Genomic DNA, 25,426 nt, shown 5'->3' on the forward strand with positions numbered 1-25,426 from the left:
TAAAATAGAGACACAAATTGCGCGAGACACCAAAATGTGACCCTGCCCAATCAAGGGCAGTAGATCTCAGTAACAGCACAGATGTATGCCTTATTTTTTCTCAAAATGAAAACCTTGTCACATTGCAAAGTATATAAAGTGTGTGTAAAACACTGTATCCAGTTGATAACATAACACCAACAGCTTTTACATTCTTTATTATTAAAAGTACTACCAACATAGTAAAATAAGTTATACATCTGGCCATCAAATTACACATTTGCTTTACAGTTTGTTCTAAAGCAACAACTTTGGGAAAATTATGGTATTCCTGAAATGCTAGAAGCTAAACCTTTCTCCTTTTTATCCTTTTTTTAAAATAATTTCCACAGGAAATGACATTAAAAAAATTTCGCCCCTTAAAAATGTCTATTTTTTTTTTTTTCCTAAAGATCAACACAAATTAAAATCGTATGGCATATAATGACTTGTTATTGCACAATAAGCTGTTTAGAAAAGTGGCAACCCTTTCAACTTATATTGATTTCAGACACATAATTATTGATGTTTTAATTAAGGACCATGTTTTTTTTTAAATAAACATCATTGCAGGTTTTTCTTTATTTTATAACTGAAATATGAAAATAATTATGACCTATGTTTGGACTGGATCTGGTTTGTTACCGTGATGGGTTCGGGGTAACTTGGTGTTCAAGTCCTCTGCCGTAGCTGGTGGCATTTTTAAGGCTTGACCATTGTTGGCCTCGCTGAGTCCTGAGGGGCCTCCTGCTTCACATGCAGATCCTGCCCGGCGCCGCTGTGAGCTCCCGCTGAGTTGTGGAGGGCATTGGGTGGAACCTGACCGTAAGCATCGCCAGGATGTGCAGGATGGGGTGGGACACCCGGGGGCAGGTCCATTGGTGGGCTGGCGAGGTCACGTGGTCCTGGGAAGCGCATGTCAGGAGGGATGGGAGGACGTGGTCCCATAGGCCCACGAACACCTACACAGGACAAGTAGAAAGGGAAATATTAGAGATGTCATTACAGTGGCTGGAAATTAATGAAAAAAAAATCTTTCTTTTTGTGAAAAGTCTGAGCTCTGCCTCCAGGAAATAGCCACAGCCTCGCACTCTAAACAAAAGTGTTTGCCTTCTGTCAACAAATCAAACAGATTTTAACTGATGATGTGCTGAAAATAAAACAGAAATCTGATACCGTGTGGTGGAGGCATCGGTCCAAAATGATGAGGCGGAGGGGGACGGAAATGTGGTGGTGGTGGACCCCGGGGATCAACGGCATGGCCAGGACCAGGCCTGGGGTGGAATGCGTGTCCGTTGGTGGGTCGAGGTCCAAACTCTCCCCCCATTGGTCCAGGCAGAGGCATACCTGGGTGTCCATTAGCTGGAAGTGGAGGCCCGTGAAGAGGAGGAGGTCCGTTTGGAGGAGGTGGACCAGGCGGCAGGTGGTAGGGGCCGGGACGTGGAGGTCTGTAAGGCCCGGGTGGTGGCAGACGGCCGTGGGGTCCTGGAGGGAGCAGCGGGTCGTGGGGACCGGGTGGAGGACCTTGGACCATGGGGCCAGGTGAGTCCCTGATTGGAGATGCAAGGAAGGATCCAGGTCCCTGACAAAATACAGATGAAGGAAGAAAATCATGTGTTGTGAAAAAAAAACGTGTTGTGATTTCATGTGCAGTCACAAGAGTTTTCCTGTTTGTGAGTAAAGATGCATTAAAATTTTAGTCATGCAGTCAGGAGATCCACAAACCACACAATTTACTCCCAACAAAAAGTGCATATAGCCAGGGTTCAATCACATGACCAGTAACCACACACCATGATTCTTTGGATGAATGATAAATCCACTTTCACAAATACTTGACCTCTGACACACATACTTTGTTAACTTTTACAGACCCAAATATTTACAAAGACACAATTTAACTCAAGTTCAGTCTTGATGAAAAGAATCATTTCATTCATCATCTGACAGTGCTGTGAGAACAGGTGAAACCGCACACTCAGCCCCAGAACAGTTTAATCAGCCCCAGCGAAGCAAAAATGCCTTAAATCTCTTCCCAAATCCAAATCCAGCTTTAGGGGAAGAGGAGGGGTGGGGGTGGAGTGCTTGCATACACTTCACACCGAGCACCTGGACTGGATGACCTCTATACTCACTGGCTCTGGACTCTCTGTGGAGGCTTCACCCTGAGCCTCTGCTTTTATCTGTGGATCTACTGCTTGTGTCTGTTTCAGAGCAAGGACATAATGGACATGTAGGTAGGAGCTCTATGTCTACAGATAGAAGGCGGGAAGGTACTTTATAAAATATGAGTCTGATGTGATTAGAGAACAACTTACAGATACATCCATGTTGGCGGGTGATGAGCTGCGGGGGCCCATCATGTCTAAAAGAGGAAAAAAACAGCAGTATTAAGGGCAAATTAAAAGCGATGGTGGAAGTTTTTGAGATACAGAAAGTACAGGACTCGTACCCATCCCAGAGATGTGTTTGTTCTCAGGGTAACGACCATGAGGATCTGATGGAGGTCGAGGACCTGAGGGGAGATGAAAACAAGATGCAATGAAGCATGAAAACCCTCAGGACTCTAGAACACGATTCCAGGGAAGACAGAGTAGTAAGAAACAAAGAAAGAAGAAACGAAGTATGACGAGGGCAAAGACTGGTCATCTGTACTCCATGAAGAAAAGAGAGGAATGAATCATTTCAACAGCAAAACAAGAAAAATGTTCCTCAAAAGAGCATTTTTATATGGCTCAACTAAAGAGCAGGAAAAAGAGAGTTGATGGCAGAGGTACCAGGAAAATGCAGGATGCAAAACACACTGGGAAGAAATAAAAGGAAGAGCTGAGGGTGAAAAGAGCTGAAAAGAATAAAGTCAGGTGTGAAGAAGGAGAAATATTTAAGGACACAAGGCTGTAGCAGAGGGATGATGTCCAACTGCGGTGAAAATTAAAGGAGGGTGAAGTAATCCATGGGGACTCACCATACGGGTCAATTCTTCGCCCCACAGGGGCAGAGGGAGGGCGCCTGGGACCCTCTATCATTAGTGGAGGGGATGGTGCACCCCCACTCACAGGAGAGGGCCCATATGAATCACCTGTTACAATCAAACCATCCATTTACTGAAGGAAAAGAAACATCTAGCAACACATCGCAATCTGTGCAATGAAATGGTCCTCATCCAGGGTCTGAGAGAGTCAAGCACATTGAAATAACACGAGTGACCGGAACGAATATGACAGTTTGAATCCTCTTTCTCATTTTGTAAAACACAAAATACAAGGAAAACAGAAAAGAAATGCTGAATTTTATTAGAAAACAGCACTGTGTCGCCCAAAGTTCTGCAGGATGAGAACTGTCCGAATAAGAAAACAGCAGGCGAAGTGTGGAGTCTGTTTACCTTGGCGAGGGCCTGCAGGTTGTCCAGAGTTTGGTCTGAAGAGAGGAGCACGCCGCTCATTCAGCTGTGAGGTTAATACTGCCAGCCTGTGAGAAGTGAAGACAACAACAACAACAGCTCATAGTCAGATGTTAATAAAAATATTAAATTTACAATTATATCAAACAAAGAAAACTAAGCTATAACTACTGAATGTTTTGTGATTTAAAAATAAATTATTGAAATAGTTCCCAGTTAACTTTCTACCCATAAATCACACGATTTTTTGGGCTCGTTTGGCTGTAGCAAATTACACTTCAGTTAGTGAATTGTAACACCACAAAAGCTCCAACAATTGAAACTATTTTTAGTGCTTCAGCCAGCACTTACTTTTCACGAAGCTTTGATGATTCAAGCTTCTCTTGATTCAGTGCTCTCTCTGCATTTCGAGCATTCACCTGGAGACAAAATGGAAAATTAATAAGCAACTAAAAATTAGGTCTGAGCTTATTATCAATGTCAGTCAGGCTTTTATATCCATGTGTGGTGTTCTGGCATATGTGAATAAATTCAGCGCAACATTACCCAGTTTGAATGAGTTTTGTTTTCCTGTTCTTTTATCTAAAAAAGAAAGGAAAAAAGACTGTCAGTCAGGGTTCAGGTTTCTGTAAGATTTTTTTCTGCACTTGCTCATTTCAAAACTAATAAACCTGACAAGAGTCTACCTGCTCTTTGTAGACTTCCTCTGTCTTCTTCATCTGATCCTCCATTTCATTAATGCGCTGCCTTAAGACTTTAACCTGCTCCTCTGCCTCAAGAGCTTTTCCTCCCACCTCAGACAGCAGATTCTCTTTGCTGCGTCGCTCCAGCTCCTCCTTCGTTAATCTCCTGTGAAGTCACAGAAACACACTCCTTTGAACAACAGCGACACAGGATTCACAAACAAACATTTTGCATTTCAAAGACACAGTTCTTTATTCATGAGGTGTTTGATTGGATTTTTAAAGACTGACAGACCTGCAGGAAAAATGTGGCAAAATTTTCTACAGTGTGTAGCAACACTACTGATTGATTAAATGCTGCAGGCTTCACTTACTGCTGTAGAGCATTTTCCTTCTGTTGGTACATTTCAACCATGATTTCATTTTTCTGCTGGAGGATCTTGAACTGGTTTTCAACATGGCTCTTCTCTCCTTTTAGGGTTGCAATTGCATGTTCCAGCTGCTGGTGTTGTTCTTTTACAAAATAAAACAACAAGTGTTAGTGAGAGGCGGGGAGACAGTCAAAATTTAAAGATACACATTAATGCAATTTTTAACAAATGAAACACGACCAACACACCTTCCAGTGCCTTTCTAGTCTTTTCTTCATGCAGAAGTTTAGTCATGAAGCGATCTCGCTCTTCTTCAACTACCGTGAGAGTGGTCTGAACCTGAGAGTAAATGATGTGAACGACAACTTATAAACACTTAGTACAAACAGTAGTATAACATTTGTCATTAACTGTAGTGAGTTTCTGTCTCTATATTGACATCCTACCCGGGAAACATCCATCATTTGTTTGATCCTGTTCTTTATGGCTGTTTTCTTATCTGTAAAAAACATAGCAAAACCACTTGTTTTTACACAACTGAACACAACATAACTTGAACTGTGAATTAGATATTTCTGACAGCCCTTCAAATACTACTGAATATATAAGTATACAATTCTTTTCTTAAACTGGAGTTGGACTTACCAGGTGCTATTTCACCATTTGCTAAAACTTTGGTGTCGCCTTTTTGTAGATCGCAAGCATCTAAATCTGCCAGAAGCTCAGACAGCACCTGCCAGGAAACATTTTTGTGTGGAGTGAGTCAATAATTTGATGGGAGCTAATAACTTATAGGCACCAAGAAAAATCTTGTCAGTAGCAAAAACAGACTGACCTCCACGTTATGATCTTTGAGCACCACAGAGTCCTCCAGGTCTTTTTGGGACTTTTGATAGCTTTTAATTTGCTCGCTCAGCTCCTTGTGTTTGTCCTCCCAGCCCTTAATAGTAGCTTTAAGCTGTAAGAATTGACAAATCTCAGCAGACAGCCTCAGTAAAACAGTCTGTTTCTAACACATCCAGATTCTTTGTTGCAGACACTTGTCTGAGTATGACATCATTTACAAATAATCATAAAATTATCCCCTTTATGAAATGTAAAATGTAAAAAGTATGTGAAATTTAATTACTTCTAATAAAATGTATGCTATAAAATCTGGCTGGCATATCAATCAAATTAACAGGTCTGCAGGCTGTCTCACCGTTTTGTTCTCTTCTTTTAGTGCTGTATACTCTTTCTCAAGACATTTGTGCTGAACATTTCGGGCATCTTCACGAATCTTGGCCTCGTCCAGGAGAACAGTAGTCTGTGGAAAAAAAAAAACAGTTTATTAAATGCAATGAAACCATAAGATAATATTAATGCTAAAAAGTCTCGCAACGTGCAAAATATTGTGCAAGAATTTGTACCTTAGCGAGCGCTTCCTGAATCTTTTTCCTGCTAAGCTGTAGCTTCTCGTTTGACTTCTCCAATTTCTCAATCTGTCCAGAGAAACCATTAAATATTATGAATCTCAGAAAACAGTTAAAGTAATAGGAGGGAAAACGTGTAAAAAAATTACCCTGGTTTCATTTGCTGCAGAGTTTGACCGTTCTTCTTCAAGTAGTTTTGTGTATGAGTTCTTTTCCTCAGCCATCTGCTTATTTCGTGATTCTGCCGCTAAAACCTTACTCTGCAAAAAAGTAGCCAGAGAAACGTGAGAAGCCATTTTATAGATACAGCAGGTGCACTTCCTCTTTCTTAAAAGGCCATTTTAATATAAAAACACTCAGCACAGCAAGAACAAATGCAGTTAGTTTCTTAGTGCTTACCTCCAGGTCTTGAATCTTTTTCATTGTACAACTAACTGTTTCCTTGGACTGCTTTTGATTTTCCCTCAGTTGCTCGGTCTTTAAGAAGAAAAAGAAGAAGAAGAAAAAAGTCAATTTAAAAGTTCCAGAAATAATAAAGTATCTCATAGATATTTGATAACATTTTCCTTGTGGCTCACCTGTTTCTGTAGTTCAGACATTTTTGTGAGGGCATCGTTCTTCTCTTTTTTGAGTGCCTGGATTTGCTCTGTGAATCTTTTTTCATCCACTGTTGTCAGTGCAAAACAAAATACACAATCAGTTGGGTTTTACACATCTGAATTTGCCTGTATACAATGTTTTAAAAAAACAGCATAAACTTACCAAGGTATTCTCTCTTCTTTACCTAAAAAGATTTAGAGAGGCAATGAGCATCAGTTTGATGTCTTATCAATTATCTTGTTTAAAATAATTGTCACAGCATTTTCAGCATGTACATGTAGTGGAATAGTGTAGTGTTAATACTGTCCAACAGATATCCAGATAGGAAAATATTAAGGTAGGGTAAGGTAGGTAAGCCCAGGATGAAAAAACCTGATCTGAACTTAATAAAATCTAAGTTAATACTGCATACAATACAAGCACTATCAATATACTTACTTCATTGTTGCCAAATCATAACATATTTTGAAGAGAGATGAGAGCAGCAATATCACAACACTTACTGCCAACACTGTCCTCCAGAAGAAGAGGGTGAAGGTCACTACTCCAACCAAGGCAGTGATGACAACTGCTTGCCAAGGACAGCCATACAAGGTTTCCCCTGGCTTCCACTCCTCTGGCAGGAGTGAAATCATCTGAAGATACAGAACCACAACCATGTTAAGACTTAGATCAAGAGAATGGAAAAAATGGTTAAAAGTTATCATTATTACCATGATAAAATGTTAAATAATGTTGTGCAAAAAACACAAGACGAGGAAATATTTGCATAATGTTAATATAACAATAAGACACGGCAGTAAGTCTACAGAATCAAACTGATTTGTAATATTCACATGTGCCCTTACACTGACACACTGTGTATTCATTAACCAAAATCCCAATGATGAGTGAGCCGTGACTCTATTCACACCACCGAGAGGAAAGGTTACCAAGATATGAGAACATTACAATAAAAATAAACAACTATAATGCCAAGTACTTCATGTACAAAGCAATGCCTTTATGTCATAACCAGGAATTCTGAAATCTCAGTTTATTAGCAATAAACACAAGAGCAGCCTCAGGGGAACAAAAAAGCAAAAGTTGCACAACTAATCAGCTCTTTTACAGGTTTCCTGCCACAACTACCACAGTGATTACTACACCATAAGTATCATAGAAAGTATTATAAGAGGTTGCTGTTACAGTGTTTCAGTAGGGCAGGAAACCAGTTTCTGCTTTCCGCAGCTACTTCCAGATTCAGACACCTACAACAAACAACTACAAGCCAGATGTGGTTTATTTCACACTTATTTAAGGTTCCTTTAAATAACCAAAACAGCCCATCATTTTACCCCTGAAGAGGATTTTCATTAGCATCCAGTCATGAACTCTGCATAATGGTCCAACCACAAAGAAACCTTTGAACTGAGCATGTGGCAGTTCAGACATGAACAAAGACACACACTATGGCTCTAATGACAATGACAGGATTACAAATAAATTAATACACCACATTTCCTGAAAGGATTAGCATGTTTTCTTTAGCCTTTTCAGCCAAAACCCTACTTATTCCGTATAGCAATGCACAATTCCACGGCTGTGACTTCACTATGTTTATAGGTATTACAACTCTAACCTACACAGACAACAAGTTGTAAAAGACAACTCTGAAAGCAGGAGAATCTGGGACAAATATCAACTTCAATTTATACCAAGGACAAGTCTGGGGAGTACATTCTAAGAGTAGCTAAAGTTCAAGTTAATGTCCATTAGCCATATGGTCAATAACACGTCAGCAGGCCATGATAGCATAATAAACTAGACGAGAGGGCCAGACAAGCTCTGTTTTTCACTTACATGTTGCAGCTCCTTTAGGAAAAACATGTAGACATGTTCCGGCTCCATTACAGGTCGATTTAACGTATCACTCTCCATGCCAGCGTGTGAAACAAAAACGGAACTAGCCCAAGTAACGTTATGCTAGTTTGACAGGTTATTGCCTAGCTTGCTAGCACGTTAGCTACTCTTAAAGTAAGCCACAGTTTAAGCTACGTTTAGCTGTTAAAGCCCTTCCGTGTCTAAAAAATAGAAATACGTCGTTACAAACACTGACAACGTTTAATAGTCGAGACAGGTGGTAAATAGGACTCTGCAACAACAGTCGGCTAACTGTAATTACGGACGAGTCGTCAAATCCCATTCACTGCCAAAAAAAAAAACAACCGACAAGCTGGTGACGTTAGCGGAGCTGGAGGCTTAAATACGGAAAACAGCGTTGGTACAAAAAGCGAATGAAAGGCTAAACTAATGTGACAGCACTGACTCTATCATATGTCTGTGTCTTATGATAATTATCTGCCTTGACCTGGCCGAAATAAGGCCCGCCGGTTGTGCTAGTAGCCAGCTCAGCACCGGCTGTGTTGAACTTCAGCCTACAGTCAACAAGGCAGGGGGAGGGCCGTGGGACGTTCAAGAAACATAGGAAATACGATGTTTCTCCGTTCAACAGAACTTAAATTTGGAATCTCATAACTAAATTATGACATTTGTGTTCTGAAATGTTTTAAGATGAACAGAAAGACAATAATGTGCGGCATACGGTGTTGCAGACGCATAGTAAAAGCCAGTAAAGTGAGGCCTGTAGTTCATCATTTTGCTTCATTACTTAGTTCTTACTATTAAGAAAAAAAAATAGTAAAAATAGTAAATGTTGTAAGGGGCATATGTCCGTGATAAGAAACTATGCATAATATAGATTAACAACTGTATTGTTAAGTACATTGTTTATGTTTCAAATATAACAAACACAACACAGGTTCACAAAAACAATTAAGCCAAGGAAGCTAATGAATACAATTCTTAGACTTACCACAGTGGTCCACTCTACAATTTTACTTTTGATGATTGAAAAGATGCAGCCCATGTAAACAATTCCAGTTGACAATAATCCCACTTCTTCTTCATGAATTTCAGACACTGAGTCCAGAGAGTCCAAAGATCCTGGAGGAACAAAAATGGCCTGTTACTTAATTTGTACATGTGAGACAATGGGAAAATTCTCTTCTGAGGTTTAACAGCTGATGCATTAGAAATAGTAAAATTATGTGATTATGGAACAGTTCTCCCAAATCCAGGTAAAGCAAATACAGAACCAAACAAGACTCATCTATGACTTTGGTATAATAAAACCTCAGACAGCTTAGCATGCAGTGAAGAAAAAACACTTCAGTTATGCCATCTGTATCACCAACCTGAGGGGGAGTGCTCCACCTCAACACCAAGACCCATGTCTAAAGAATTTTCCAGAGTGGCTTGTGGGACCTTCTGCATCTCATCTGATGTGCTGAATCCAGGCTGACTGTCTTTGTTTTTATTAAAATGTCCACCATCCTCCTCCACGCTGACATCTGGTCGAGCGTGCGCTTCATCCAAAACTATCTGCTGCTTTTCGGTCTCTGCTGGCTGTTCCTCATGATCTGTTACTGTGAGATTGTCTTCACTCTCAGTCTCAGGGATATGGTCAATCTTGTCGTCTTTAACACTGTGGGGTATTTCTTCTTCAACATTCCATTCATTTTCATCTAAAGTGAAAAACAAAACAGCATTAAGGGGTTACTCTGGGAAATTGTTTTACATTAGCAACATCCTGGCTAGAAAGGAATTTATTTGTGGAAGGACACTCAGCTTTTTAGAATGAGAGGTGTGCCCTTGTTTACATTAACACATAATCAATCTTGTGACAGCTGGTGTGGTCTATTGCTTTGTCAAAAGCATGGTATTTGCCAAGACAGAGGTCAGTCTGATTCTACTTAAAGTGATAGGAACATTGAAATATAAGGTTAGCAGTATTAGGACCTGAACAGTCATCAACTGGAGCTAAAGTACTGGCTAAGGAAGCCTGTTGAATGAAAGAACAACCAAGTCCAACTGGCCTTGATTCAACCCCTCTTGGGTAACCATGACTGGGATAACTGAGAGTCTTCACAGCCATATTTTAAATGTAATCTGTAATTCAACTGTACACCACGTGGCATCTAGGGCTGTTCTGATCCCACTTTATCATTCCTGATACCAATTCCAATACCCCAACTCAGGGCATCTGCTGATACTAAATCCAGACATCATATGAACATAACTGACAGCTGATACACTAAATTTTATTACACAATTGACAAAGAATCAAATACTGAATCGTCATGTCTGGTCGATACCTGATCCACATGATAAGATAGTATCACCCAAAGGTTGCTCTACCTGATCAGTTCAGTGCATCCCTAATGACATCTGTAAGTAAAGATTTTCCACTTGGTAATATGAAGCAAATATGAAAAAAGGTGTTCAGACCCTGTTCACACTCACACTGTTCTAAATGATGTCTTAGGTGATCCAATTACAAGTGTGGGTGAGGTGTGGCAAAGGACACTGAAGATACAGTTGCATCAGAAAGCTGAAGCTACATACTGGCTACTTATTCAATTGTGCAGACTGCACAGAGCCTGAGAAAACATGCTTTAAGTACAGCTGAATAGATTATGCAAACAAGTGGGACAAGATTTCTGGGAAAGGGTGAGGTATCAAATTGCCAGTGCAGCATGAATGTCTATCTTGTCATTCCAGCAGAGGCTTCAATTCACTGTTGGCAAGGAAGTGAAATTCTATCACAAATGGTCACTGAGGACACTTTAGGCTGCCAGGTGTGAACCGCAATCCTTTTAACTGGATGAGGACATAATCTGGATATATCTGGAAACAAGATATTGGTCTGAACAGGGCCTGAAAGGACAACTGCATATTTTGCTGCATATCTGCTGTGGTACAGTATCAAATTCTGCATTTCATTCATCTGTGGATTATAAAATGATGCAATATACCTGTCTATAATCCTGACTGTATAAAAAATACCTGAAGGGCCCATATCAGTTGTTAAAATAGAATATGTGCAGGTAAATCAGTCTGACTCCACCAATCACAGAGGAGCCAATCCTACAGCCACTATTTATACCAGATACTAAATTAAAGTAATAAAATAAGAAAAATCAAACCCACCCTGGTCAATATCTGATGCTTCTTCTGTTGCTAGGGGTGTGCTGTCACTGGCTGTCGAATACTTCTGACGTAGACTGAATGCAAGCTCCTGGAAGTCATCCAGTATTTCAGTCTCCTCATCCAAACTTCTTGTATCCATATGGTGGTCAAGATCATGTTCTGTGTTCCGGCTGTCCAACATTTTCTCGATTTCATCCAAGATAGTGTTTTCAGAGGCTTCCAGGATGCCCTCGAGTGCATTTTCAATGTCTTGTGTAGTGCCTTCATGTGACAGACGGGTAGCCTGCAACTCTATGTCCAGATCAGAGAACATGGACTCCACTTTGAAGAGATTTTTGAGACCCAGAAGCCTTTGGACCCGCCCCATGTCTTCCTCTGTGAAGTGGTCTCGCAGAAGAGTCAGTCTCATCACGCTATCGCTGTACTCTGGCTCTGGAGTTGACTCCATTTCAAGTGAGGGCTTGCCAGAGTCTGTGGTATCGGATTGTGAGAATGAAAGTGCATTTTCATCTTCAAGTAATTCTTCTTTCTCCTCCACATTTTCTTCCACCAGCTCTGCTTCTGTCTCATCATCGCTCTCCTCTCTATGTGGTTCCTCGCGAATCTCTGGTTCCTTGACAGATAAATCTGGTTGACTGTTATTACTGTCAAACTGTGTCATTAAATGGTCAGGTGTCTGATTAGGCAAGCTGTCCTCTACTGCCTTTTCATGATCTTGGACATGTAAATCCCTTGAATGAATCTCATCAGTGAACTGGTCTTGATGTGTTTCTTGATCGGTCACTGTTTTGTTTTCTTCTAGCACATTTTCTAAATCCTGTCTATGCTCCATTGCAATGCTACTGTCCTGTAAATCTGCATTATCATCACTGATATCTGAATCTTTGGATACCTCCTCTTTGTGCTCAATGGGTTCATCTGTTGTTTTAATATTGGATTTCTCAGCTTCAGGAATGGCTATAGTATCGTCAGTGGGTTTTAATGTTTCATTCCAATCTCCCTCATGACCGACCACTTCTCCATCATGCTCATCATCATGATTAAACAAAAGTCTCTCAGAATCACTGACTATTTCTTTATTATCTATTTGTACAGACCTGGAATCAAGAGGATCTCTAGGAACATGTTCTATTTTTTCTGGCTCTTTTGGAGATTCTATTGTTAGTGGTTCTTCTACATGTTTTAGTGCTTCCTCTAAAATTGGAGGGGTTTTTGCAGCAGCTTCTTCCTCCTCATCCTCGTCATCTTCATCTTCCTCTGAACTCAAATCATGCGGAGTCATTTCTCCCCCAGTGACAACTGAAAAAACTGCATCTCCAATTGATGTCCACATGTTCTTCTCCTCAGGCTGTGGTTTGTCATCTTGGGCTGTTGGAGGAGTTTCCTGCTGTTTGAGGGAATCAGATGCTGAAGATTTCACAGCTTCTTCAGAGAAAGACAGTAACGGAGTTTCCTTTATAACATCAGTGTTGTCTTTAGGATGATTTTCCACATCTTTGCCTTCCTCTTCTTCATATGGTGTAACTTTCTTGGTGATTTCGTCATCGGTGGTGACAGCATCAAAAGTTGCTCCAAAGGTAGTTTTCAATTTAGGGATCTGTGCTCCTTCAGAAATCGAGACTGGTTTGTTTTCCTCAGAGAAAGACAGTAACGGAGTTTCTTCTTCAGCATCAGTGTTGTCTTTAGGGAGATTTTCCACAGCTTCACTTTCCTCTTCTTCATATGGTGTAACTGTCTTGGTGATTTCGTCATCAGTGGTAACAGCATCGAAGGTTGTTCCAAAGGTAGTTTCCAACTTCGGGATTTGTACTCCTTCGGAGTTTGAGACTGGTTCCTTTTCTTCAGAGAAAGACAGTAATGGAGTTTCTTCTAGAACATCAACGATGTCTTCGTGATGATCTTCCAGATCTTTGCTTTCCTCCTCTTCATACGGTGTAGATTTCTTGGTGATTTTGTCATCGGTGGTGACAGCATCAAAAGTTGTTCCAAAGGTAGTTTTCAACTTTGGGATCTGCGCTCCTTCAGATATCGAGACTGGTTCCTTTTCTGAAACAAACTCATCTTTGGGCACAGGTTCCACTTCAGATTTTGTGGGTGTATCTTTGGTTTCACTCCTCTCTGACACAACATTTTCAAGAACAGACTCTTGTGCATTTTTTTGATCAAGTTCTTCAGCTCTACCATCAGGTGTCATTGCTGTATCAGACTCAGCTGTCATGTCAAGCTCAGGTAAAGAGGCACTTTGATCATCTGGGACTATATCAAGATCTTCCAAGTTATCTTGATGCTCAGTTTCTTTTTCACTGTCAGTCACTTCTTCAGATGGCTGTGTTTCTTTTGGAGTGCCCTCTGCCACTTGTGTTTGGTCAGACGTTCCCTTATTTTCACTATCATTCTGCTCCACCGAGGAGCCTAAGAGGGAATCTATGTCATAATTGTCAAACTTATCAAATCCGGTGTCAAAACATACAAAATCTGTTTCCTGAAAATGAAGACAAAAAATTAATTTTACAAAAAATATGCACAGGCATTTATGAGTGCTATTATGTTGATAGTTTGAAAGCTCCATTGTATTTTAGGTTGCATTTTTACACGTCAAATTAATTCAGTTAGTAAGCAACATATTTTTATACCTCTGCTGGAACTTCAAATTCTTTGTCAGTATAAATGTGGTTAACTCCAAGAAGATCCTTTGGGAAATAGCCAAAGAGACTTCCAACCTATAAACACATACAAGGAGAGAACATGTTGAGGATGATAACTACATTGGCCAATCTAAATGTTATCCAGTACTGATTAACAACAAACACTTACACTTCCGGCCCACATATCAGCCCTTCTACCTGCCAGTTTGTAGTATACATATATAGTTTCTGATTTCTTAAATGACAGGAACCGGCAGTCTGGTCCCGAGAAATCTTTCACTGCTTTTCCACGAACAAGAAGCACTGAAAAAGCAAAATATTAAGGATTAGACTTGTTTTAAAAAGGTAAGCTTTAATGTTATTCTTCACAAAGTGCTCAGTTCAAGAATGTAAAAGTTCACTTTTCCATAATGCATTCAGACCGTTTTGTAAGGTTGAAACTGATTATTCTTTTCAATGTTCTATAATTTGTCTTTCTTGATTATTCTGTTAAGCATTTGGGCCATGTAATATAAAAAAAACTGATTACAATGTCAAAGCTGACATATATTCAGGTGTCTTGTTCTGTCCAACCAATTGTCACTACACTAGTTTTTTCAGCTCTCTTAACAAACAAACAAAAAGAAACTGAAAATACTAATGGACATGGCAAACAAGAAAATAGGGTAACTATCTGCGCTGTCTGCATGACATGTCACTGTTGGTATTTCATGGTTTTAGTCCTGTCTTCAGTAAACTAAACTAAACTTTTGCTTTTAAAAACATTTCCTTAAATTTTCCCCTCATTAGGAAATGAAGATCAAAGTTACAGATCCACTTGCCATTTATCACTCAAGTAACTTTAATGTTAATTTCTTGTCACCTAAACCTGCCTTTAGGGTTGTGGTTATCACTAAGGTAATAATTTCAGGTGATACCAACTGTAAAAGTACCCTCAGGACAGACCTCTGTTTGTTTATCTGGCAATGCAAACTGTAATATAAAGGCAACTTGAGCTAACTAACTGTTAATGTGGATTATCTGCCAGTTTGTCGGTTGATGTTAAATTTAAAGAGTTTGCTAAGCTAGTAACACAGTCTAGTGAGGTCAAAATAACGTTATCAACAAAAAGAGACATAACTATCCAAAGCTAATGTGGCTAACAATAGAGCTAGCACTGCTTGTACTTAGTTAGCTCGTGTTTACTATTGTTTGTCCTCATTTACATTTAGCACTGCTTTTGGTCAAGCCGGCCGGTGGCTAATTAGCTGCTAACATTAGCTCCCACTATCCACCTAGCAAAGCAGGCCCGAGCTGCCAGGCAACCGGCCAACACAGGCTGTGTCTGAACGAATAGCCTTCCCAAGCTCATGACTAACGTTGACATTAGCTTGCCTTGTTTTAAGTGAGCAGAGCAGGTCTATACAGCATCATAACTACCGCAGTGGGTTATCCAGGTCACAAATATCGACTGGCAACAGATCAAGAGATAAGGCGCAGTTTATGGCTAGCTGTAGTATCGGGATGGAGAAGATGCATCCCTGAAAGTCCTGATAAGCTGTAATTACTCCAAGAAGCCAGAAAACTTACTGCTACACTCCTCATCGGCGCATCTTTTAAAGTCGGAGAACCTTTTCTCCAAAGCTGCGGTTGAAATAAAATTAAATAAAAGTAATAAAAAGCCTTGTCGGTAGAAGTGTTTTGCTGCCATGCTGGCAGTTTTGTTGACGGTCTCGATTGAGCTGCTGGAGCATGAGCACTGGGCTGCAGGAGCCGACACGTCAGCACATCGGATCCGGCTGGGTGTGTAGGCACGGAGAGGTTTTCACAGGATGTCTGGATCTAGATGTGGCTGCTTCAGGTGACTGTGGGAAAACAAGTTCAAAAACTGCACAGCTTTGCAGCCTCATCATTTGATCTGTGCTGTCTCCTCTGGAGAAATCCATTACAGCAAGGACATTTACATCATGATGAACAAAATATATTAAAGATATTTATAACCATGTCTTCTTTATCATATATATTTGAATATTTACATGGAGGTGCTTGGTGTATGGTAACCCCCTGCATTCCTCTCCAGAGCACCTCAAGTAGAAAGTTAAGAAACTAAGTTAGAAATATATATAAGTTAGAAACTAAAGAGCCACATTTTTAAGAATGGTGAATTGGCATGTTGCCAGAAAAAGAAAGGAAAAGAAAAAAAGAAAAACATGGGCTATGGTGTAAATGCAGTTATTCCTACTCCAAATTTGGCATCATGAAATACAGAGATAACTACCATGTCAGTAAATACAAATGTTTGCAGACAGCATTGTTCCAAAATGACTTCAAGTCCTGATCTCAACAACATGGAGTCAGTGTGCGATTAAAATAGACTGAATCCACAGAAGAGCCATGGCAAGCTCTCCAAGATGCTTAGAACAACGCACATGCCAATTACCTTGGAAAACAAATATTGATTTCATAGGGGATTTTCTGTTCACTGTATTCTGTATGAAGTTAATTGATAAACAAAAACTATTTCTAATTTATTTATTTTTTTAAAGCATCCTCACTTTACTTTTACTTTACTTGTTTAAAACTTTTTGCACAGCACTAGTTTCTTTCTCATAATCAAAACAAATCAAATAAGCCATTGGAACATATAAACAGTAAAAGACACAGATAATTTAAGACAATAATTGCACACAGATGCCCAGTTTTTTAAAACAAGAGCGTTGACAAGACAAATAAAATTTCACTCAAAGGCAGCAGGAGTGGTTCTTAGCTCTGCCTCTTCCGGCTACATCAACCAATAACAGTGCAGTTCTCCACTCGACTTCCGTAGCCAGTAGCCACTGAATAGAAAGCATGATAAATAGTGAAAACATGTGGAAGGTGGTGTACACAGTCGCGATACAAGATCATAATAGTAATTTTAAAGAATCGGCTCAGTTTTAGCAGGGAGTCAATATCTGGAAAGGTGCTGCACCTCGGAAATAAGCGTTTGTTCACTTATCAAAATTAGCATCACTGGCTAACAAAACATCTGGGTAACGTTATTGCTCAGAAGGTAGGAACCGTGTTAAGCGTTATACCTATTAGCTTTCATCTACTCTATCTTTAACAGTTTGTAATAGAATTACATTTGTAGCCAGTTGTGAGGTGATTATTCGAAATAATTCTACGAAAGCTGAGTTCGATTGAAGTTTAACTAACTGGTCTGTTAATGTGTGTTTACGACTACATCTTAATTACGCAGTAATTAGCCACAGCTAAAGGTCTGGATACAAACGACACAAACGAGGAGCTGTAGGTTTTCAGATTAGTGTAAGCAGTTTAAGAAAGTGTCATGCTGCATATACACTAATCTCTTTTTATTTTTTGGGGGTTTTTTTGGTGTGAGAAGTTTACTTTATCTGTAATGTTTTGTCATTTTTATTCCTGCAGGTAGCAATCATACACCGCCATTTGACCAGGTGATAAAAGGCAGCTGTCCTCCCTGAGTCTGTCCTGCTGGTTATGGATGATTTGGAAAGAGAGCTAGGGCCTCCTGAAGACTTAGAGGATGACAACTACTCTTCAGAGGACACCTCTTCAAAAGGAGGGAGAAAATCCAAGCTCCCTCTGGTTAACCACATGTGTGTAGGTGAGTTGTACAGTATGTACCTACACACATTGTTCTTTTTACAACATAGAACCTATTAGAGGCAGACAAATACACTGTCTGGGCTGACATATCATTATCAACTTATTGCAGATATTGGTATCTGTGTGTATGTTGGCTGATAAATAACAAATGATTCCACTGATTCCAGTAGCTATAAAACCCATACAAGCTAATCATATTCTCTAGCAAATGCATTCATGTCATCAAATAATAACTTTGTTTTTCACCTTTAGAGACACAGAGGGAAACTGGGTTTCACCAGAGTGCCAGGACATGTCTGGAGCTCATCAGAGAAGCCATGCTGCATCATAGGTGGCAAGAGGCAGCAGAATATATGGCATGTTACCCCCAAATATTAGAGGACTTAACTAACTGGCATTAGGCATGAGTATAAAGAGGTAGGCTTGTTTTCATGGGGTTGTCATATACACACAGTGCCCAGCACATATGAATATACATAAAGCACATAAAGCCTTAATTCTTTTACACTGATCCAGCCAAAAATACATTTGCAGTAACTGCAGGTATATATATATATATTTTAATACAGAGCATGTATACAAATATCAATATCAGTATCAAAGTATCAGTTATGTAAACAGTTCAAGGAGGTACTATGTGCAAGTCTGATATCCACATCCTTGACATTAACACTCTTTTTGTAGCTTATTTGGAGACTCAGCACTGAGATCCTTCACCATCACCCCAACTCAAAGCTGGAGGACTACAACAACATCTATGAGCGAATGAAGCATTCAGGTGTTAAGCATTATCTGATGGTACGTTAGATAATGTGGACCTGACTCAACCTGATTTCCTTCTTTTACTTTACTGAATCATATTTGAGACCTGTTTTTGTGTCTCTAGATCAGTCTGGAGCATTCCTTCCACCTGCTGCTCCATAGTCACATTGAGGATGCAAAGCGTCAGCTGTCTGCTGCTGAAAGTTGGAGGTACGGGAAGGAGTCAGCGGCTCAGTATCAGAAGACTAAACTGATCCAGGCCTACAGGAGCCTGCTGGATTATATCATCTGGTGTGACAAAAAGTCCACACACTCCAACAGTGGTAAGGCAATACTCAAGTCAACACCCCAAAGCATCTATTAGTTATTTGTATCAGTTACATTGGCACACTGAAAGCTTGTGTGTGATGCCATGCTTCCACCTAGAGGACAGACCCAGTAACTGCACACAAAATAGAGCAACTGCAGAGCTGATTATTGGGAAAGGCCTGCCAATGCCCTCTGATGTGATGTAATGTTTTTGAAAAAGCTTCTGTATTATTTGTCTCAAAGCAGATGTAAACTGCTCCTTTTTTATGTGACATTCGGCTGCCTGTTTTCAGACTATCACAACTCTGGTGACAACCAAGAGATGCACAACTACTTCAGACAGGCCTCTGTGAATCTGAGGGAGATTTTGAAAAATCCTGGAGTCTGGGATCCCTTCATAGTGAGTTACGTTGAGGTAAGGACACATTCACAACTTGACACAATCTTATTTAGTCTTCTTTGATAACATTGACATTTGGTAAAACGATCACTGAGAATAGACCCACTATACATTTTGACATCAGTCTAAGTCTTTCATGTTTTCAGATGTTCTCATCAGGCTGGCTATTGTTCAGCGTAAGGAACGCTCCCTGCTTACTGTACAACCTTTGCTTTATTCTGACAGATGCTGGAGTTCTATGAGGATCACACTGAGGCTTTGAAAGTCCTGAATGACTACGCCTATGACAACAGTTTCCCACCCAATCCCAACGCGCATGTCTATCTGTACCAGTACTTAAAACGGCATGATACTTCAGAGAGGAAACTGATGAAAGCGTTGAAGGTGCATATTAAAAGCACTAAAGCCAGTACAGTATTGAAGTATTGCTCTGTTTTGTTTTTGATAAGAGATGTGAAGCTGTAATAATCCCTGTGAAACTGCATGCAGTTATGATATTATCTAGAACCTGTACCTGCTTATTATTAAATTTAAAGTAAACAACACAAACAACATGCAGCTACTAATGTTTCTTTTAAACTTTACTTCCTTATGCCTTAGATGCTCCATGTTTTAGTCCCGAGCCATGAGCTGATGTTAGAGTACAGCTCTCTCCTGCTTCAGTCAGGTAAAGCATATTTAAATTGAATGTCTGTTGTCTATTTGACAAGATCACAATTTTAGTAGATAATGAATGATAGAACTGAAGTTAACCAAATTCATGTTCAGAAAAGTTCAATTTTAGTCTTAATTCACCAATTGATGACTTTGTGCAGACTGCTTCTTTGTTTTGACCATATAAAACAGGCAACATGAAGAGTTTTTAAATATGTTGTCTGTTGTTATAGACATGTCTCTGAGTAACATCATGTCTGTTCCTTTGTATCCATCATGGATTTTTGTTTTCCCAGAGAGAAAAGGTGATCTCCAAAAAGCTTTAGGAGTTGTTCTGGAGATGCTGGACTTTGCGTGTTGGAGGAGCAACCTGGACGTGTGGATGTGCTTAAAGGCCATTATTCAGAAACTACAATTACAGTATGTTAAAATGGAAGAAAAATTTGGAAGTTCTAGTTTTGATTAAAATTTTAACAGATTGTATTTTTTGTTGTTGAAGCCTGTTGTGTATATCTATGTATTAAACAGAGAAAACTGGAAGGAGGTCATCCTCAGAGAAATGGCTGGAAGAAAGGACTGGTGGCCTGCGCTGCACTTCACAAGCTTCCACGGCAGCAAAGACTCTGAGGGGAACCCAGAGCTGATGAAGGTGAAGGCTTCACTGACTAAAATCCTCTGCCCAGGTCAGTCTACGTACATCTTTATACAATAAGTACTGGAGGTTTTGTCATCAAATGTGAAACAATGAGTCAATAAATCAATTGCTTGATCGACAGAAATGTAATTGGCAGTAGTTTTAATAATTTAGTGAATAAGTCTTTTTAAAGCAAAAATACCAAAAACTTCTCTGATTACAGTTTCTTAAATGTGAATATTTCCTGGTTTTGTCAGTATAGTATGATAGTAAATGAGTACTTTTGGGTTGTGAGTCAGACAAAACAAGAAATTTGAATAAATCAGGGTTTTGTTAATTGTGGTGGTCTTTTTCAACACTTTACAAACCAATTGACTGAAATGATCAGCAGATTAATCAATACTGAAATTTCACTGTCATGATCACAGATGTTACATAGAATGTTTTTTTTTTTTTTTTTTAACTGTGCACAGTCAAGTTCTTGAGCCTTTCAAGGCCAATTTTACTGCTGGAAATTTCAGATTTTTGTTGGCCTGGCAACTGCTAGCAATACAAAGGCATTGTGTAAAAAAAGACTGTGGCTGACAGCAGTGCATAAGAGTAATGCTGAAAAAATATTCCACTCATAAGAGCTTTGATGTAACAGTAATTTACAAAATTACCACCAGATCACATTGTACAAGATGTAAAGTGATCTTTTGAGGTCATACTCTAGCTTCTTGCAGGAAATGATGCCTGTAGACCTTGTAGTTTGAGACTTGGCATTTTACTGATAAAGGAAACCCTGAAGTAACACTTCAATAGAAAACTAGAGACTAAACTTGCATGAAAATATAAGAAAATATTTTACCAGTGACATGTGGTCCATAATTGACAGAAAATTGTGAAGTGAATTAATTTGTTTTCTCTTAAGAGAAAGGAATGATGCTGGATTTTGAGAGCCATGCTGGTGCTAACAGTAGTTGTGCAGAATTTTCTTGCCTCTAAGGCAACATTTTAGACACTGAAACAGCTGAGTACATACACTGTAAGATCTTTTATGAAATTTTGTTTTACACTTCCATCGATGTCTTTCTTCTTACAGACCTAAATCTTAAGTACATTGCTGCAGGGGTAACCAGTGGAGAGTGGACTTGAGAGAGGAACACAAAGAGAATATCAAATTGTGTCTTCACAATTCACCATCAAGAGCAGGGCTGAGTATGCTGTCAGGAAACGACGGCAAAAATCCAGCAAAGGCAGCTTGATGAAGAACAGGAGTCGTCATAGATGCACTTTTTACATGAAGTTTATTGCTTTTCTTTTCGTGTGATAAAATATTATTAACCTGAGGTTCACTGACACACAGTTGTGTGTTTCCAGCGTCAAAAATGAACTGCATATTTTTCCTTTTCTTTTTTAAACATTGTTCCCACGTTTGTATTAATTATGCCATGAGCTTTGTAATGAAGGTGCTACATCTTCCACTATGTGGAGCTCTTGTTCTGTATATTTGCAGTGAGCATCTGGAGGTTGTGACCACCTCATTTTAACAGAAACTGACTGTAGCTCTGAATCAGCGTTCACGTCGTTTTCGTGGTTTCTGTGAACATTGTAATGAGTTCAGAGTCTCGTTCTGCCCTCAGCTGACCTTTGACCGCTGTGTGGAGGGGTTTTAAGGTCATTAGTGTGTGCATGCCACACACAGCCTGAGGCGTTTTCTCTCTGTCAAATCTATTGTCATGTCAGAGCAGTCTACACAAGCCTTTCACCAGCACGATGTGCAGAAGCCACTGGGAGAGACCATTGACTGTTGGTTACTGTTAATAGCAAGTATTCGTAAGTAAGTCCTTTTCCTTGAATATGAGAGGTGCCTTTCTCAAAAAAATCATAACTGACTTGTGATCAGCTTGAATATGTGCAAGTATATTGCACAGAAACAGTACATTTATCCCTGTCAGTCCTTTATTTCACAAAGCAGTGTCTCTTGTAGTAAAGAGGCTCATCATTTCTGATGCCATCTATTCAAAAAGGAGATATTTTTGTACAAAGAATGTTTCTAATGGCATAACAGGAGCCTTGGCCTTCAAACGCTGTGCTCGCTCTCCTGAGTCTTTTGCACTGAACCATGAAATAAAGTCTTGCATCCAGCAGCATGCCAATTTAATAAGTGAAAGTGTTTGTAATGATTCTGTTTCGGCTTGCTACAATGTTGGCCATGCAGCAAGTCAGTCAGCCGTACTGTGTGTGTATGTGTGTGTGTGTGTGTTGCTTTGCAGTCATTACATAAACCAAAGCCCAAAGCACTTGCCCGACCACAGGAGCAGCTGCAGAAGGGATCTGGGAATACATAACACATGTTTGAAAATTCAAAACTCGAGGAGCAGTGGAGAGGATCGAGTCAGGAGCTGGTCACTGCTTTGGATTGTGTCCTGCTTGTGACCTTTTTAAAGCTTTTTTTTTAAAAATAATGTTTTTTTTGGCGGGAGGGGGGGCTTTTGAATTTTTTAAATCACCTACACAGATGTTCACAGTTGAGGCAGTCATCACACTGTCCCCCTGGTCACAGAGTGTCTCTGTTGGGAGTTTGATTTCTTCCTCAAGGGCACCTTGACAGTTAAGATCTAATTTCTTGTCCAGGGACTCAAAGTGGAGACTCCTGTCTCAGGCCCTTTTGTAATCTAACCCCCTCAAAGCTTAAAAGTACAAAGTTTGCCATTCCTCACCAGATCACTAGAGATTTTAAGTTTGAACAGTTTGATTCTCCTAATTTTTTCTCACCAACCCTGAGAACAAAGACCTGGTTTGCTTGGGTTTTAATTTCTCCCAGACTGCAGCAGACAAACTGCAGAACAGTCAGAGGAAGGTGTAATCACCTATTAGGGATCATTGGAGGTCACACACATCAAAAATGTCCCTATCACAACCATCAGCTCATTGTTGCCTCCTGAAGTAGCAGCAGGAGTCAGGGGCAGGGTGTCCTAGCTGTTAATATGACAGTGTGGAACTACAAATGTGCAGGTTTTTTCTCTGTCATGTCCATGTTTACTTGGTCAAGTGTGCAAAATGGATTTAAAACATAATCGCAATATAAATCAAAATATGGTTAAGTTCCCTATCTTTACAAAAACCATACATGCTTAGCAGTCCTGGTTAATGATTTGCAGCACGGCCCAGTACAACCATAAATATTAAAGGGATAGCTACCGTTAAAGACAGTACTACAAGCGCTTCAGCAAAATCTTTGATATGTAACATATCTTTATCATCTCACCGTAACCGCCTTACACTGAGGCCTTTCATGTCTTCACCTATTTCAAGTAATTGTGGATTAAAGGATACACACAATGCTTAATTTAATCAGCATCTGTGTTCAGTAAATTAACTGAATCTGTGTTTTTTTTTTTTTTTTTGCAGGGAATTAACATCTCTGTGCTTACAGGGTTTAATCGTACATAAGGAGATAGTGTTCAGTATACTGTAATATTAATGCACATATTCAGGCTAGAGCCCACTGGTAAAATGCTGGCATGGCTGATTCTACTGGCCTATTTTACCATATTACAGATGCTGGATATCAGAATTGATGCATGCATCAGCTAATGAGGGAGAAGAAATTGCAGCACAGAAAAACAATATAAACCATGACGTCATTACATGTTTGTCCTCCAAAAGGCTTTGGCATGTTTGAAAAATACAACTGAGGCTAATTATTTCAGTCAGTACATGCCCAGACTAATTTAAGTGTATTTGTTTATGTTTCTTGTTTATACTAATTATGGAACATTGGCTAGCTATTCACATTTTTTCTGAGAGCGAGACAAGAAGATTTATACCAATGTCGTGTCTATCTGTTAGCAGGTCTAAAGTTCTCTCATTAATATGTCACAGCATGTTTGTCTACACAAAAACTGAAGTGTATAAATGACAAATTGTGGTTCTGTGGGGGCGTTCATGCTAAGCTAAGCTAATTGGCTGCTGGCTACAGCTTCAGATTTACCCTACAGACATGAGAGTGGTGTCCATCTTCTCATTTAACTCCGGCAAGAAAGCGAGTAAGGGTCTTTCCCAAAATGTTGAACTATGTCTTTATATTTTGGGCTCTAATTCATATTGTTTCATATCAGAAAATGTACATAGCCACTTCCTCTTCTCCTCAAAACGATGACTGGTGGTTATGTATTTGATGTGACCTTTACTCATCCTGTTGACTGAGAACACACGTTTGCTGCGACAAACATGAGAGAATAATGGCAGGTGGAAGGAGTGTTAACACATTAAGCAGCTGCTGGGCACAGTACATCCACTGGTACTACTGGCCGCTGAGCAGTCTACAGGTTCCACCAGCTTGTTCAGTGCACAGTGTGGGTGAAAAGCAATGATGTATGTTCATCTGGGAGCGCACCACAAGGTTGCTGGGACATACTGTGCTGTAAAATCTATCAAGTAAAAGAGAAAAAAAAACCCTGTCTCTGTAGACTCATCTGACGACTCTAGCAGCCCCTTTAAAACCTCCTCTGGCCCAGGGAGAAATTTACTGACGTCTTTGGCCTAACCCCACTGTGAACTGACAGGCATAATAATTGTTTGTGTAATTAATCATCAGCGCAGGTTGCGGACTGAATCTATTTGCTACTGGCAGAAAAAAACGCCAATCATGTAAGGAGAGATGTTTTAATTTTATGCCTGGTGTAGAAAGGCCCTGGATGTGGCTTTGCTGTGTCAGGTTGACATTAATTGAGATCCCCCCCCCCCTCTCTTACAGTTTCACTCCCTCCTCTCTGAACACAAAAACACACACACGCACATGCAGAGACAGACAGACACACACACACACACACACACACACACACACACACACACACACACACACACACACACACACACACACACACACACTCTAGTTGGTGACTCAGGGT

The 25,426-nt window shown here is 39.9% G+C and overlaps 2 protein-coding genes across 5 annotated transcripts; one reads left to right on the forward strand and one right to left on the reverse strand.

Annotated features, from left to right (window-relative positions):
• Window positions 1-180: 180 nt before the first annotated feature.
• mia3 (MIA SH3 domain ER export factor 3) lies at window positions 181-15,948 on the reverse strand. 4 transcript variants are annotated; one of them, XM_018661695.2, is made up of 28 exons: window positions 15,730-15,947; window positions 14,330-14,463; window positions 14,149-14,235; window positions 11,516-13,997; window positions 9,721-10,050; window positions 9,339-9,469; window positions 6,988-7,119; window positions 6,647-6,668; window positions 6,463-6,551; window positions 6,284-6,361; window positions 6,034-6,144; window positions 5,882-5,953; window positions 5,674-5,778; window positions 5,308-5,430; window positions 5,118-5,205; window positions 4,919-4,971; window positions 4,721-4,811; window positions 4,476-4,614; window positions 4,105-4,267; window positions 3,965-4,000; window positions 3,770-3,837; window positions 3,401-3,486; window positions 2,984-3,097; window positions 2,471-2,533; window positions 2,337-2,383; window positions 2,154-2,222; window positions 1,195-1,600; window positions 181-980 (listed from the first exon to the last, which is right to left on the reverse strand). In XM_018661695.2, the coding sequence occupies exons 1-28, from the start codon at window positions 15,848-15,850 to the stop codon at window positions 721-723; spliced, it is 5,700 nt and encodes a 1,899-aa protein (XP_018517211.1). In that variant the 5' UTR covers window positions 15,851-15,947; the 3' UTR covers window positions 181-720. The 4 variants fall into 4 exon arrangements, with proteins under 4 accessions (XP_018517211.1, XP_050927774.1, XP_018517212.1 ...); XM_051071817.1 differs by lacking the exon at window positions 2,984-3,097 and having other exon boundaries at window positions 15,730-15,948; XM_018661696.2 differs by lacking the exon at window positions 2,154-2,222.
• Window positions 15,949-16,950: 1,002 nt separating this feature from the next.
• Window positions 16,951-21,859, forward strand: taf1a (TATA box binding protein (TBP)-associated factor, RNA polymerase I, A). Its single transcript, XM_018661630.2, is given in 12 exon segments — window positions 16,951-17,191; window positions 17,569-17,767; window positions 18,022-18,161; window positions 18,163-18,186; window positions 18,454-18,567; window positions 18,656-18,854; window positions 19,134-19,255; window positions 19,466-19,624; window positions 19,841-19,907; window positions 20,191-20,314; window positions 20,423-20,577; window positions 21,613-21,859. Coding segments are annotated over 11 exon segments (1,284 nt in total). The 5' UTR covers window positions 16,951-17,191; window positions 17,569-17,640; the 3' UTR covers window positions 21,666-21,859.
• Window positions 21,860-25,426: the final 3,567 nt, after the last annotated feature.

Source organism: Lates calcarifer, linkage group LG7_1 (assembly GCF_001640805.2).
Source record: "Lates calcarifer isolate ASB-BC8 linkage group LG7_1, TLL_Latcal_v3, whole genome shotgun sequence".
NCBI classification, from domain to species: Eukaryota; Metazoa; Chordata; class Actinopteri; family Centropomidae; genus Lates; species Lates calcarifer.

Excerpts from the sequence above, each read along its gene's own strand:
- mia3 (XM_018661695.2), bottom strand. The coding sequence starts at position 15,850 with ATGGCAGCAAAACACTTCTACCGACAAGGCTTTTTATTACTTTTATTT. Across the intron at positions 14,236-14,329 it reads CTGATATGTGGGCCGGAAGT|GTTGGAAGTCTCTTTGGCTA; the intron begins GTAAGTGTTTGT and ends ATGTGTTTATAG. Across the intron at positions 5,954-6,033 it reads CTGCAGCAAATGAAACCAGG|ATTGAGAAATTGGAGAAGTC; the intron begins GTAATTTTTTTA and ends TTCTCTGGACAG.